General features: G+C 50.9%; 1 protein-coding gene across 1 annotated transcript; it reads left to right on the top strand.

The window, feature by feature from the left end:
- Nucleotides 1–641: 641 nt before the first annotated feature.
- LOC311218360 (feather keratin Cos2-3-like) lies at nt 642–13363 on the top strand (the record flags this gene model as incomplete). The annotated part of the gene is made up of 2 exons (XM_084301022.1): nt 642–740; nt 13037–13363. 2 exons carry the CDS (start codon nt 642–644, stop codon nt 13361–13363), a joined length of 426 nt encoding a protein of 141 aa, XP_084157148.1.
- Between the last annotated feature and the right edge of the window lie 242 nt (nt 13364–13605).

Raw genomic sequence — 13605 nt, forward strand, 5'->3', positions numbered from 1 at the left:
TAAGTGAAAGGCATCAAGTTATGGGAGTGAAGAAGGATTTCCCTATGGACAGGATCTGCATTGTGTGTCTTGGGAAAACCCACCCGGCTCTATCCGATGTTGGTAGAACGCAGGATCACCTGCACATGAAAGGCTTCCTTTCTGTCTACATTCATCATCTTATTCCTTCTAACTAAAACAGCCACTGACCTGTTGGGCCTTTCTTTTGTGATCCAGAAAGGGCCCTGCACAACCTCTCCCCCTTTACAGACACCCCTGAGTCAGAGCACGAGGAGGCAAAACAGGCCAGCAGGTTTTCCCTGAGGGCAGTGTCAGCAGGGGTAGGGTCACAGTCAGGAGCTGGGTCACCTGTAGCCAAAAAGGCCTCAGAGAGTCCATAGGGAGTCACTCAGACTGACATCATTTGCCTTTACTGGACTCTTCCAGCACGTGAGCTGAGTCTTCTGCCCACACTGACATGTATTGCCTGGAAATACTTGGGCCTCCCTACCTGCCACTCAGGAGTTGCCTTCTTTGGGGAAAAGGCATAAAGCAGGAAATGAAAAGCAGCATCACAGGAAGGCAACACACACCCCGTATCATTAGGTGGGATGTTTTGCATTCAAGAGCAGCTTGTCAGAAAATAGTCCCTGCTTCAAGGGATGCCTCTGGACATGGGGCAGCCAAGGCCCACTATAAAAGCCAGCCCAGCTCCGTGCTCTCTCATCCACTTCTCTGGCCTTCTTCTTGTTGGGAACCAGGTGAGTGTGAAGCCCCTTCTTGTCCCCCTCATTCTCCCACAGGAGGACTCAGTTCCTTGGACCTTTCAGCTGCTATCAGCTGCGTGTCCTGCCAAATCTTGGGACTGCTGGTTGTGGGAGAGTCAAGTTGTAGAAGGTTTGTCATGGAGGAAGACTGAGCCTTTGGTATGATGGCTCCTGTGCTGGAGCCTAGGGTGTAGCCTGGCTGTGGTGGCTCTTTTTGGGCCCTGTCAGGATGCAGCCAAGAACTGCTCGCACATCCCTGCGCAGCCTCCAGCTCACAGTACTGCCTGTGCCTTGGATCTGTTAGGATGTTGTGACTGGCTGCTCCTCATGAATGCCCATGTTCTGCTTCCTCTCTGCCCTCTGTCCCAGGTGAACCTCCTGCCCCCAGACATGTCCTGCTACGACCAGTGCCGGCCATGCCAGCCGTGCGGCCCGACCCCGCTGGCCAGCAGCTGCAACGAGCCCTGCGTCAGGCAGTGCCAGAACTCCACCATCGTCATCCAGCCCTCTCCCGTGGTGGTGACCCTGCCCGGCCCCATCCTCAGCTCCTTCCCGCAGAACACGGCTGTGGGATCCTCCACCTCTGCTGCCGTTGGCAGCATCCTCAGCTGTGACGGCGTCCCCATCAACTCTGGGTGCTGTGACCTCTCCTGCATTACCAGCCGCTACTGTGGCAGCAGGTGCCGCCCCTGCTAAAGATGCCAGACAGTGCCCCAGACCAGGACCCCAGGAACTCACAACATGCTGCTGGATAAGATTGGATGGAAGAGCAAACATTGTGCTGTTGTTTTAAGAGGACCTGACCATCTCTGGCTTGTCCTGTAAGGACAGACAGGAAGGGGCCAGCCTGGAGTCTATGACAACATGGCCAATGTCTACCTAACCTGTTTTTCACATGATCTTTTTCTTTCCTTGCTTTCTTGCCCTCTGCTTTGCATGAGGCCCCCAGAAACCAGCCTGGAGAGACCTGCTAGCCCCTCTCCCCATGGGGGCCAGGTAGATTGATGCCCTGTTGCAAGTCTGCCATTGGAAAAGCTGAACAGATTTTTGTCTGCTCCTGCTGTGCTACGATCTCGGGGCCTCCTCTTTGAGTCACCTCCTTTTCCCCCTGAGCCTTGATAAACATTTGCAGCAACTCCGAGTGTGTCTTTTCATCTGGATACTGATGGCCAAGGGAGAAAACCATTCCTTGGTGGGAAAAGGCTGGGGGCACTGCCTCATTCCTCTAGGCTCTGGAGGGTGGGGCATACTGCAGCAATTCATCTTTCAGGCACTGTCTCTTGAAGGTGAGGAAGAGATCCCTAGTTCCTCCACAACCAATAGCCACCAGTCCTTCACTTTTGACGTCTCTACCTAGACAAATTACGATGAAATTGGAGGCCCTGGCTCTTGGGGAAGAGTGTCTTGCTTTGGGTGGAGCTGTGCTGGGGATGGAGGCTCAGACAAAGATGATCCCAAAGGATTGCATAAACTGGGAATGGATAATTGTCTAGGGGATAGCCCTCTTTCTCTCCATGCAGCACCACTGCTCCCCACACCCAGGCGAGGGCCTTCCCACATCTGTACACCTCAGGGCCCTGTGGTGTGGGGGTGATTTAGTTTCATACAGACTGTACATGCTGCCAGTGCCTTGTGTCCAGGATGGGGGATGGGGCTATTGCTCCATGGTGTGAGGATGGGGGGACCTCTCCCCAGGCCAGGTTCTCTGGGAGGCAGTGCTGGCTCAGGTGGTGGTGCAAGGGCAACAAGCATCAGAATCAAGCCCACCAAAGTCCAGGATAACCACACCTCCCAGCTTTGGCCTGACCCCTAGCCCAGGGTCTCTGCACAAGCTCAGGCCTAGCATAGCCCTGCCCCAACTCTGCTGCATGTGTGCCTGTGCCTGGCCTTGCCTAATCTTGTCTTGTCTTGTTAAAAAGGCATTGTCCACATAGCATCTCATTGCCTCTGAAAACCACAGAATAACAGAACGCTAGGTATCCTATAACAGACAAACAAAGGTCATCAAGTCCATCTCTAACTTCATGCAGGATTACCTGCAAATGAAACCACGTCCTCAAGTGTTGTCCAAATGCTTCTTGAACCCCAGCAGGCTTGTTGCTGTGATCACTTCCATGGGGAGCCTTTTCCAGTGCCCAAACTCACTTGCCATGCATTGCTTAGTAAAGTATAAATATTGACAGATATGTACTTAGAGAGTGGGATCCGTGATGGGGTGGGAGGCATAAGCAGGAAATGCCTTGTGGTGAGTGAAAAACAAGGGAACAGGGAAAGTGTGTGGATACAGTCAAGGATCTTGCTCAGCATTGTAGCCTCACAGGCCAGGCTCAGAAGAGGCCCAGCACCAGAGCAGAAACAGGCAATGGTGTTCCTGGTACCCCCTCCGCACCCATGCTCTGAAGGAGAGCAGGAAGCAGAGTTTCTTTCTCACGACTGAGGTATAATGCAATGCCTCGTGTGTGGCAATCAGAGAGCAACATTGTGAAAATGAGAAACTCAGTGATACCCTGGAGAAGGGGAAAAAATATATATGCCAGGCAGCTGGAAACACAAATGGTTCACCTGATGACATGGAAAGTCTCCAGTGTTTGGGGAGCAATGGTGGTGGAGTACAAGTTCTCCAAGAAGGTGAGCGTGCTGAGTAAAAAGTGCATTGGGATACTCAGGGGGTGGTGGTCACTCCCCACAGTGACAAACGGAGGCCATTCCCCATCGCCTTCAGAGATGAGGAGAATATAATGACAAAGAGGATGATGTGCCAGCCACGATGATCTGTTAAGCTCAGAAGAATGAATTCAGTCCCAAAGGTCCTGTTCTCCTTTGCCATGGCTCTAAGATTTCAGAAGGGGATGATGTCACACTGAGGTTCCATGCTGCACTAAGAGTAGCTGTAAACATCAACCAAAAACCTCTTCCTTGCTTCTCATGGCCTCTCTTGATCTCTCATTTTCCTTCTATCTGCCCTCTCTCCCTCACACTCTACTTCCATATAGAGAGCCATACAAACAGCTGTCCATCCTTCTCCAGGCATCCATCCACCCACTCTTCACTTCATGACCCTTCTTGAAGTGAGATACAAATTACAGTCTTTCCAGTCCAGATTCTGTTTTCTGTTCTTGTCCCTGACTTTTTCTCTTGTGTCAGTTTCCAAAAACCAAGTAGATCAGGCAAATTTGGAGTATTTGATATATATTATTTATTAAGGTTTCAAAGAAATACTTAAGTTCTTTATTTTTTTTATTTGTGTTGCTTGTGAAAGTTTTTTGTATCCCACAGTGCTGTATCACGTACAGTAATTTTCAGCATAAAAGAAGCTCCCAACTCATTAGAATTCCAGCCAGACAACAGAAATACTGTTATACATGAACATCAGCATTAACCCAGGCTTCTTGTTATGTTTTGTTTTGTTTTGCTTTTCAAACAATGTGAAGAGAAATTAAGCTTCAGAATGTTGCAAAATAAACAAAGAAAAAAATGAAATGTTAGAAGGAAATATTTTTAATCTCTGCTTTTCTCAGTTCAGCTTTTTATGAACAGGGTCGTGGAATGCTCAGAAGAAGATGATGAGAAAAAGTGTTTTAAATATTTTCCTTGGTGGAACTTTTTTTTTTTTTTTCCTCCAATATTAATTACAGCATTCCAATTCTCAAACTGTAATTTAACAGCTCCAGTCATGTTCCCAGGCAAGAACCAGAGGGAAGGCATTGTTCCTGCAGAGGTGTTCAATGTCTCCAGAGAATCCTCAGGGCAATGACCCCGGGGGTAGATCAGACCCCTGCTGAGACAAGACTGAGGCTGGTTCTGCCTTCCCTAAGAGCACAGAAGAAAGAGGGCCCATAGCTGTCCCCTTGCTGGGAGCTGCCTGGGCCAAGTTTTTCTTTCTCCAGGTTGCTTTGCTCAAGTTTCCTAAAGTCTGAGGACATCAAAATACCATATTCAACATGGTTTTGAGACAGAGGATGCTTCATCAGCACAGCCTCACTTCTCCTGTCTGACCTTGGCATTTGCAGCCTGTAGGACACCCAGCTTGTCCCAGAAACACACCAGGTTGTCCCAGGCACACAATCCCCCACTGCTGCAGGAGCTGGTCACTATGACACTGCTCCCTGTGCAGGGGCTAAGGATGATCACACATGCCTCCAGCTCCCCTGAGGAGATGTCAACGAACTCAGTGGGCTATAGGTCTTCATTTATCTCTTGCTCTGATTGCTTGCTGTGATTAATTATTCTTTCCCTTAGGCACAGGCTTTGGACATGAACTGGCTGAAGGTCTGGAGATAACTTGGTGGCTGGGACGCAAATCCAATGTAAGGACTGACTCATTGAAGAGAGGGAAGAAACCTGCAAATCTCTGTCAGAACTACTTCTAGGGGTCTCTGGGCTGAGCTAGTTAGGGCTTGAAGCAAGCTACTTAGTCATTGGCTGGCAGGAATTTACTCACCCTGGGGCTGAGAGGCTGAGAGCAATCCCCCAGGGGAGTCCTGTTTCCCAGCAGGCTCTGTCCTATTCCGGCAGCCCGTGACGGGAGGAAAGGTCCATGTAGTCCGTGTCTTCCAGCCAGGGTCAGCCATCTCTGCACAACCACATACACCAGCCTGTCTGGGAAAGAGGATCTGGCTGGCAGATCGTGGAGTGAACACGTGAAGCAGTGCTGCAAGGGGAGAGCTGAGGGCCCCATTGAAGACCTGTGCCTTGAACAGACACATCTTTTCCCTCACCGGTGTTGTTGCACAGCCAGGGCAGCTCTGTGCACCAGGGTGTCACTCACAGCACAGAGGTACAAGGCGCTGTCAGAGAGCTTGACTTCCTTCAGACGCAGAACACTGGATTTCTCCTCAGTGTTCAGCTCCGTGGTGAAACGGTCACTCTGCTTGGTGCCTCTTCCTGCTTCATGTGTAATCAGCTGAGGGGCTTGTCCCTTCTTCTGCTCATACCAGAGCAAGCCATAAAATCTGGAGGTTTCATATGTGCAATTGGTCTGGAAGGTGTTTCCCTGCTCCACGGAGACTTGTCCTTCTTCCTGGGTGACAGACACCTGCCCCATGGTTTCTGGAAGAAGGAGAAGGTCAACAGCTCTAAAAGGAAGCTTTGAGGCAGCCAAACACGAGTGAATTCAGACCTGTGGGAGATAAGTCTCCCTATCCTTTACTGGGTTGAAAGGTCCCAAGGCTGGGGCACAGCAAGGTGGTTTGTGGACAGAGCTCAGAACTCCCTGGCCAGAGCAGACCCTGAGGAGAGCTGTGCTGTGTGCCTGCTCCTCCTGCCTGCTCTCCTTCTACCCAGAGGACCAGAGCTCAGTCTGTCATGCCTGGCTTTGTGTGCTGGGACCAGTACCCTCCAGCAGGTTGAGGGGCCCACGCAGCTATGGAGAAAAGGTTCAACCTGCTTCCTCATCCCAGTCATCCCTGGGGGCTCCAAGGCCCATCAGTACAGACAAAGCTGAGGTGAGTGGTGGCAGGAGGGAGCCCTGGCTGTGCTGATGAGCAGGGAGGGAATGATTTTGGAGGCCATGGCAGGAACACAACAGGCAGAAGACAGAGTGGACACCCTGGTAATGTCCATGGGAGGAGAGCTTTAATGTCCCTGAGTCCACTCGGACACAATCTGGCTTCTTCTATAGGAAAAGGAGAAATGAGGGGCTGCAGAGACATTTCCCTGTGATTCAAGATTTGTTCCCCACATAAATGTGGTAAGGCTGACGAGGGCTTCCTGGGGAAAGAAGATTTATACCTTGATTAAAACCATGCACTTACCCAGCAGTTGCCCCAGGAAAGCAGTGAAGATCAGATACCCACGGTGCATGCTGAGACCGACCCTTCTGTTTGCTGTGGGAGAGAGAGTCAGAAAAGCACCTCCCAGCCCCAAGAGAACAGAGCTGCCGGAAATGACTCTGCTGGTGGAACAAGGGGAGATTCAGTGACAAGAAATGTTGAGGTCTGACTGTGCCCAGAGTGCTCCCTGGGGCTTCTCCCTCCTTCAGCAGGAGCAACCATTGAGGATTGTCACAGTCAGGGGTCCTGGAAGCTGTGGAGGCCACATCATGGGAAGGGGCTGCTCTTGTCTCCTCTCCCAGTGGGATCCTCACCTCCCCAGCTACAACTGACTTTTCTTCCCCACCAAACTTGTGCACCTTCACCTGGGGTCCTCAGCTCCATTGGGATGTTCCTATTTCCTCTGGGAGCAGAAGACACTTTGATTTCTCTCCCACATCCCCAGAAAGAAAGGAGGAACCATGCTATGCAGCAGCTAAGGAGCTCTGGCCGTGTGCTGTCTGGTGGGATAACGTAGCATTTGCAAGAGGAACATGTCTCCAGTGGGGTGTGGGACGCCACAAACCCAGAAGGGACAAGGACCAGCTGTTCCATAGGGTAAGGGGTGGGGAGTCAGCAGAGAAATGGATGTGGGTTCAGTGGGTCACGCGCACTCACAATGATGGGCCACAGGGGGCACCCACCCAGGGCCACATCCCTGGCAGTTTCTGCTTCCCTGATGCTCGGGCCCCCTCTATCACCACCCCTAACACCTTGTCTGGCTTTTCTGCACCTGGCTAGTTGCATTGTCTTCCCCCATATCTCCCTCAGTACACCTCAAATGTGGAATTCTCAGACACCCGAAGGAATGACACTCCAAGCCCTGCAGACCCCAACTGTTCCTTTCATACCCACCAGGCAGTGTTAACTTTCTCCTGAGAGAGGGAGTTAGAAGAATCTTTTCAAGTAGAGATAGAGCACTGACAGCATTAAACTAGGATGCTACATAGTGTCTTTACTAACTATGCTGCATTGTGCAAATTAACTAAAGCAAGAAGCCTTGTGCCCCTTACCAAGGTCAGTCTCTTAATAAGAATGTAAGCGCATCTTAAGAAACTGGCAAAACTGGTCTTGTGGATGGACAAGAGACAAGGAGCAACTGAGTCTGCGCAAAGACAAGAGGTCAACTAGTGGTGACGAGAAAGAGTAATCAACCTTCATCCCCATGACCTCCAATGACCACCACCAGGACACACTGTGCAAGTGCAGATGGGAGGATTTTATGGAAATGATTCTTTGGATCTAATTTTAATATGAAGCAGGGACAGGTTATGAATATGTATAGGCGTATTGTGAAACTTCATGTATATGTAACTCTTTACTGCATATAACCAAGACAAGTTGCCACGTCAGGTGCACATGACTTTGGTGGGACTATCCCCAATACTGTCCTGAATAAACATACCTACTTTACAATCTTATTGATTCTGGAGTCTGTTTTCCGCAAGTCACTCCCTCTCTCCAATAAATTTACCGTATGAAGCAGTTAATCCACTTCACTGCCTGTGGTGTCCCGAAACAGAAGGAGATTGTGGAGAAGTTTGGGATCTGCATGGCAGTTCACCTGAGTAGCCACAGAGCTCTTCTGTGCTGTACAGAGCTGTGTTGTCCATATCTTTTGGCATGTGGCAGTGAGCATGTGATGAGTCTGTAGGAGTGAATCAACGTGTTGTTTGATGAATAGAGTTGTCCATTTCTAAGAAAAAGCACAACAAATCCCAGAAAATCTCCAGATAACTTGCCAGTGAATCTCAGCACGAGCAGGACCTGCAGCATGTGCCTTGCCCTGACAAGTGGTCTGTCTTATGTTCCTTTGGTGAACTCCACCACAACCACTCTCACTCCCCCTCATCAGAAGAGGGTGAGAAGAAAGAAATTCTTCAACGAAGGGCGACGAAGCTGGTGAGGGGCCTGGAGAACAAGTCCTACGAGGAGTGGCTGAGGGAGCTGGGCTTGTTCAGCCTGGAGAAAAGGAGGCTCAGGGGCGACCTTATTGCTCTCTACAGATACCTTAAAGGAGGCTGTAGAGAGGTGGGGGTTGGCCTGTTCTCCCACGTGCCTGGTGACAGGACGAGGGGGAATGGGCTTAAGTTGCGCCAGGGGAGTTTTAGGTTAGATGTTAGGAAGAACTTCTTTACTGAAAGGGTTGTTAGACACTGGAACAGGCTGCCCAGGGAGGTGGTGGAGTCACCATCCCTTTAAGTCTTTAAAAGATGTTTAGACGTAGAGCTTAGGGATATGGTTTAGTGGGGATTGTTAGCATTAAGTAGAGGTTGGACTCGATGATCCTGAGGTCTCTTCCAACCTAGAAATTCTGTGATTCTGTGATTCTGTGAAATTCGATATAAGGGAAAAGTAAGAGAGAAAAATAAGCAAGGGCCACACAGAAGCACAGAGAGAAAATAAAATTATTCTCTACTTTCACTCAAAAAGTGATGCTTGGCCATCTCCTGGCAAGCAGGACCTTAATACTCATAGCAGTTGTTTGGGAGGACAGATGTCTTCATAATGAGAGCTCCCCCATTTCCTACTCCTTTCCCACCTTTTATTACTGAGTGTGACATCACATGGTATGGAATATCCCTTTGGTTGGTATGGGTCAGCCACCCTGGTGATGTCGCATCCCTGCCTCTTGCCCACCTCCTGCTTCCTGGCTTTGGGGGGCTTTGAGGAAGTCCTGATGCTGTGCCCTCTGCTCAGCAGTCAGCACCTCTGCTCACACAGACAGTAGTGATTCCTGCACCAAGGACAGACCTTCAACAGCGCTGGCTAGTGCAGCAAACTCCTCAATGACTCAGTCCTTTGGCAAGATCCAAGGTTCCAACACGTGTCATTAGAGTGAGTGTCCAGCACAGATATTTGTTGTATTGCCAGGACGTCATCTCAGCGCCAGAGGTCCTGGACTTGGGCTTGGGACAAAGCTTGTACAGCAAGCTCTTGAAACATTACTGCTGCAGAAAACGGAGGAAACCCAATGTGGCTGTTCTGAGGCTCCCTCGGGCCCGTGCTGTTTAACTCCAGGCCCTGCAAGGGGACTTCCAAGCACCGGCAACAACCCCACGTGGCTCCGGCTGTGGCTGTGCACCTGCCTCGCCCTCGTCCCACCTGCCCGGCCCCACGCACTGCAGGGCACCCCCTGATGCCCCCAGCTCCGCAGGCCGTTGGCTGCCTTTGCTGCAAGGGCGCGCTGCTGGCTCTTGTCTGGCTGGGTGTCTCCTGCACCCAAAACCCTTTCCTGCAGGTCTACTTCCTTGGCAGCCAGCCCCCACCCTGTGTTACTCTGGGGGTGGTTCCAGCCCAAGAGGAAAATCCTTTTCTTTGCTCCTTTGCACCATCATGAGACTCTGGTCAGCCCCTTCCTCCAGCCTTCCCACGTTCTCAGAAGCCAATTGTGACCTACGCTGTCACCACCTGTGTGCCCCGGTTGGGGACCATGCACAAACTGACCAAGGGTGCCTTCCTTCTGACTGCTTGTGGCCTTAATGAAAGCATTCTGCAGGACTGGATGTCTCTGGCATTGCCAGCTGCTACTTGGGCAGAAGGTGCCCTCCATGTCAAAGGTGCTGGGCAGGGCGTGTGGGAAGGGCTCCCAGGAACTATGAACACTGTGCTTGATGGGCAGCCATAGTGAAACACTCCAAATGCTGAGCATTCATCTGGTGCAAGGAGGGGATCAGTTTACTCTTGGCACTGTGTGATCCCTTTGCTGTGATATCCCACACGCATAGGAGCGACAGCTGCCCCTTTGACTTGAGGAGAACCAGCCTGACATGGGCTGGATGGGAATCTGTCCCCTCTGCTATGCAATTCTAGAACAATGCTGGCAGGCCTTTATAGACAGGTGTGAGGAGATGGCCCTGGCTCCAGCACTGACTCCCATGAGGACCTAGCAGTGGCCAGGGGGTGGAAATCCCTGACTGATAGGCACCATCAGGAGCCTCACAGCAGTCTGCTTCTCCTGTACCAAGGATCCAAACTGATACGGTCCTTGTTGGGGCCTGAATTCTGCAGGAACAGAGGGTGATTGTTGCAGTGAGAGGAAAAGGAGGGCTCAGGAGAAAGGAGCTGTGTTTCAGTGCCTCTTCCCTGCACACATCTCTGCCAGGCTGGTGCCATCTCCATTCAGCTGCTCTCAAGCTCCTTCTGAGCCCGGGAACCTGCTTCCCTGCAGAACTCATGCACAGAGCAGGGGAGAGTGCTGCCAAGTGCACATTCCCTCGTGATAAAGGGGAAACAAGGACACAACCATGTTCTCATCTATACCTGCATGGAGTCCTGCACAAATATGTGCATGCATGTGCATTCACACAATGTCAGCTGCACAGTGGCTGTCACAAGACAAGAGCAGATGTGTGAACACAAGCAACCAGGCACTCAGGTGAGTGCACAAGGTGAGCCTACAAAGAGAGGTGCTATTCTAGATTTTGTTCTCACAGCAACTGGGGCTGGTGGGAATGTGAAACTCAAGGGTAGCCAGGGCTGCAGTGACTGTGAAATGGTGGAATTGAGGATCCTGAGCACAGCAAGGAGGAAGCACAACAGACTTGCTGCCCTGGACTTCTGGAGAGCAGACTTTGGGCTGCTCAGGCACCTATCTGCTTGGTAGTGTACCATGATACAAAGCCCTGAAGGGGAGATGGTCCCAAGGAGGCTGGTTAATATTCAAGGATCACCTCCTCCATGCTCTGGAGCGATGCATCCCAACATAGAGGGAGTCAAGCAAAATGCCAAGATACCTGCGTGGATGAACATGGAGCAATTGGCTGAACTCAAACATGACAGAAAAGGCCATAGAGGGTGGGAGCATAGACAGGTAACCTGGAAAGAATACAGAGACATAGTCTGATGGGGCAAGTTAGGAATCAAGTTAAGAGAGCTTAATGGAAGACAGAATTGAATTGGAAGACAGAAATGAAGCCCCATATCCTCCTCTTCTGAAGAAAAAGGGATCTTGCAATAATAGACATCTCATCTGATGGTGGTTTAGTGCTGTGCTGGGACTTGTAGCTCCTTGCCACGGGAGAGAGGTGAAGAGAGAAGTTCTGTGTAGAGAGAGGCTGGCACATGCTGCTGAGGCAGCCTTTTGGATTATGCGCTACCTGATTGTCTCATTGCATCAGGCTGCTCTTTGAATGGCCTTGTCAGGACAAAGCGGTGAAGACTATGAGCCTCCTCATGCAACCTGGAAAGAATACAGAGAAATTGTCTGAAGAGCAAGTTAGGAGAGCTGAATTGAAGAGAATATTTAGCCAAGGAAAGAAGCTTTGTTTCCATGCTTGGCTGCCTAGACAGAAGCATGTCCAAAAGGTGGAGGGAGGTGATTCACGGCCTCTGCTCCGCTTCAGTGAGACCCGACTTGGAGTGTTGTGCTCAGCCTTGGGGCCCTCAGCATAGGAAAGATATAGACCTGTTAGGATGGGTCCAGAAGAGAGCCATGAAGATAATCAGAGGACTGGAATATGTCAGGGGATAATGGTTTAAAACTAAAAGCAAGACAATTTAGATGAGATATTAGGAAGAAAATCTTTACTAATGTGGATGAGGTCAAAAGCCAGTAGAACAAATCACACACCTGGGGAGGCAACAAGGGACCGTCAGAGTGAGTTGAGGAGGAAAGGAAGGGAAGGATACGGCACGTCCTCATTCATAGACACAGTTTGGAATCCAACTGAAGCTCATGGGAGCATCTTCCTCAGAAAGGAACTTCAAACAACCCCAATAGAGTGACCAAGACAGACATCATCTGACTGCCTGGGACTCGTCCAGCACTTCCGGTGAGTCTTCTGCCCTCACTGATGCATTCCTGCCCTAGAAATCCTTGGACATTTCATCCCAGCACTCTAAAGAAACCGTCACTGGGGAACGTCCATGGCCTAAATCTGAAAATGAAAAGGCAGCAGTGCAGGACACCAGCTCACAGCCCATATCATTTATTGGGATGGTTTGCATTCAAGATGAGCTTGTCAGAAAATTGTTACCTCTGCCAAGGGTGCCTCTGGGCCTGCAGCAGTGAAGTAACCGTATAAAAGGCAGCCCAGCCCCCCGCTCTCTTATCCAATTCTCTCGCCTCATTCTCCTTGGGAACCAGGTGAGTCTGAAACCCTCTCTCCTCTTGTAAAATGGAAGGGATCTTGCATCAATAGACATCTCATCTGGTAGTGTTTCAGTGCAATGCTGGGCCTTGGAGTTCCTTCCCATGGGAGAGGAGTGGAGAGAGATGTTCTGTGTAGAGAGAGGCTGGTACATGGTGCTGAGGCACTTTTTGGATTATGTGCTACATGACTGTTGCATTGTATCAGGCTGCTCTTTGAAAGGCCCTATCAGGACAAAGCGATGAGACCATGAGCCTCAAGACCATGAGACTCCTGGCACAGCCTCCACATCCACCCTCACCAGTTGCCCACGCTCCTTTATGGTGGGATAACCAGGCTGCTCCTCACCTACCCATGTGCTCTGCTTCCTCTCTACCATCTTTCCCAGGTGCATCTCCAGCCCCAAAACATGTCCTGCTATGACCAGTGCCTGCCATGCCGGCCCTGTGGCCCGACCCCACTGGCCAGCAGCTGCAACGAGCCCTGCGTAAGGCAGTGCCAGAACTCCACCGTTGTCATTGAGCCCTCTCCCGTAGTGGTGACCCTGCCCGGCCCCATCCTCAGCTCCTTCCCGCAGAACACCGTTGTGGGATCCTCCACCTCCGCTGCCGTTGGCAGCATCCTCAGCTGTGACGGAGTCCCCATCACCTCCGGGTGCTGTGACCTCTCTGGCATTTCCAGCCGCTACTGTGGCAGAAGGTGCCTGCCCTGCTAAGGCCACTGCCCATGGCCCTGGGGTTTTTCTCCAAGGAACTATGAAGCTGGTGCTGGACAAAGGAGGAATCTTCAGGCCCTTGCTTTCTGAATGACTGACCTTCCTTACCTCCTCTGGCAAACATTGGCAGAAGCCAGATCAGGGGCTATCCTGAGTTTTCTGAAAACATGGCCCATGTCTCTCCTTCCATCCCTCCACCTACCTCCTTCTCTCCCTTTTCTTTTTGTTCTCCTGCTCCCTTG

The sequence above is a fragment of the Netta rufina genome (genome assembly GCF_964035555.1).
Source record: "Netta rufina genome assembly, chromosome: 24".
NCBI lineage: Eukaryota > Metazoa > Chordata > Aves > Anseriformes > Anatidae > Netta > Netta rufina.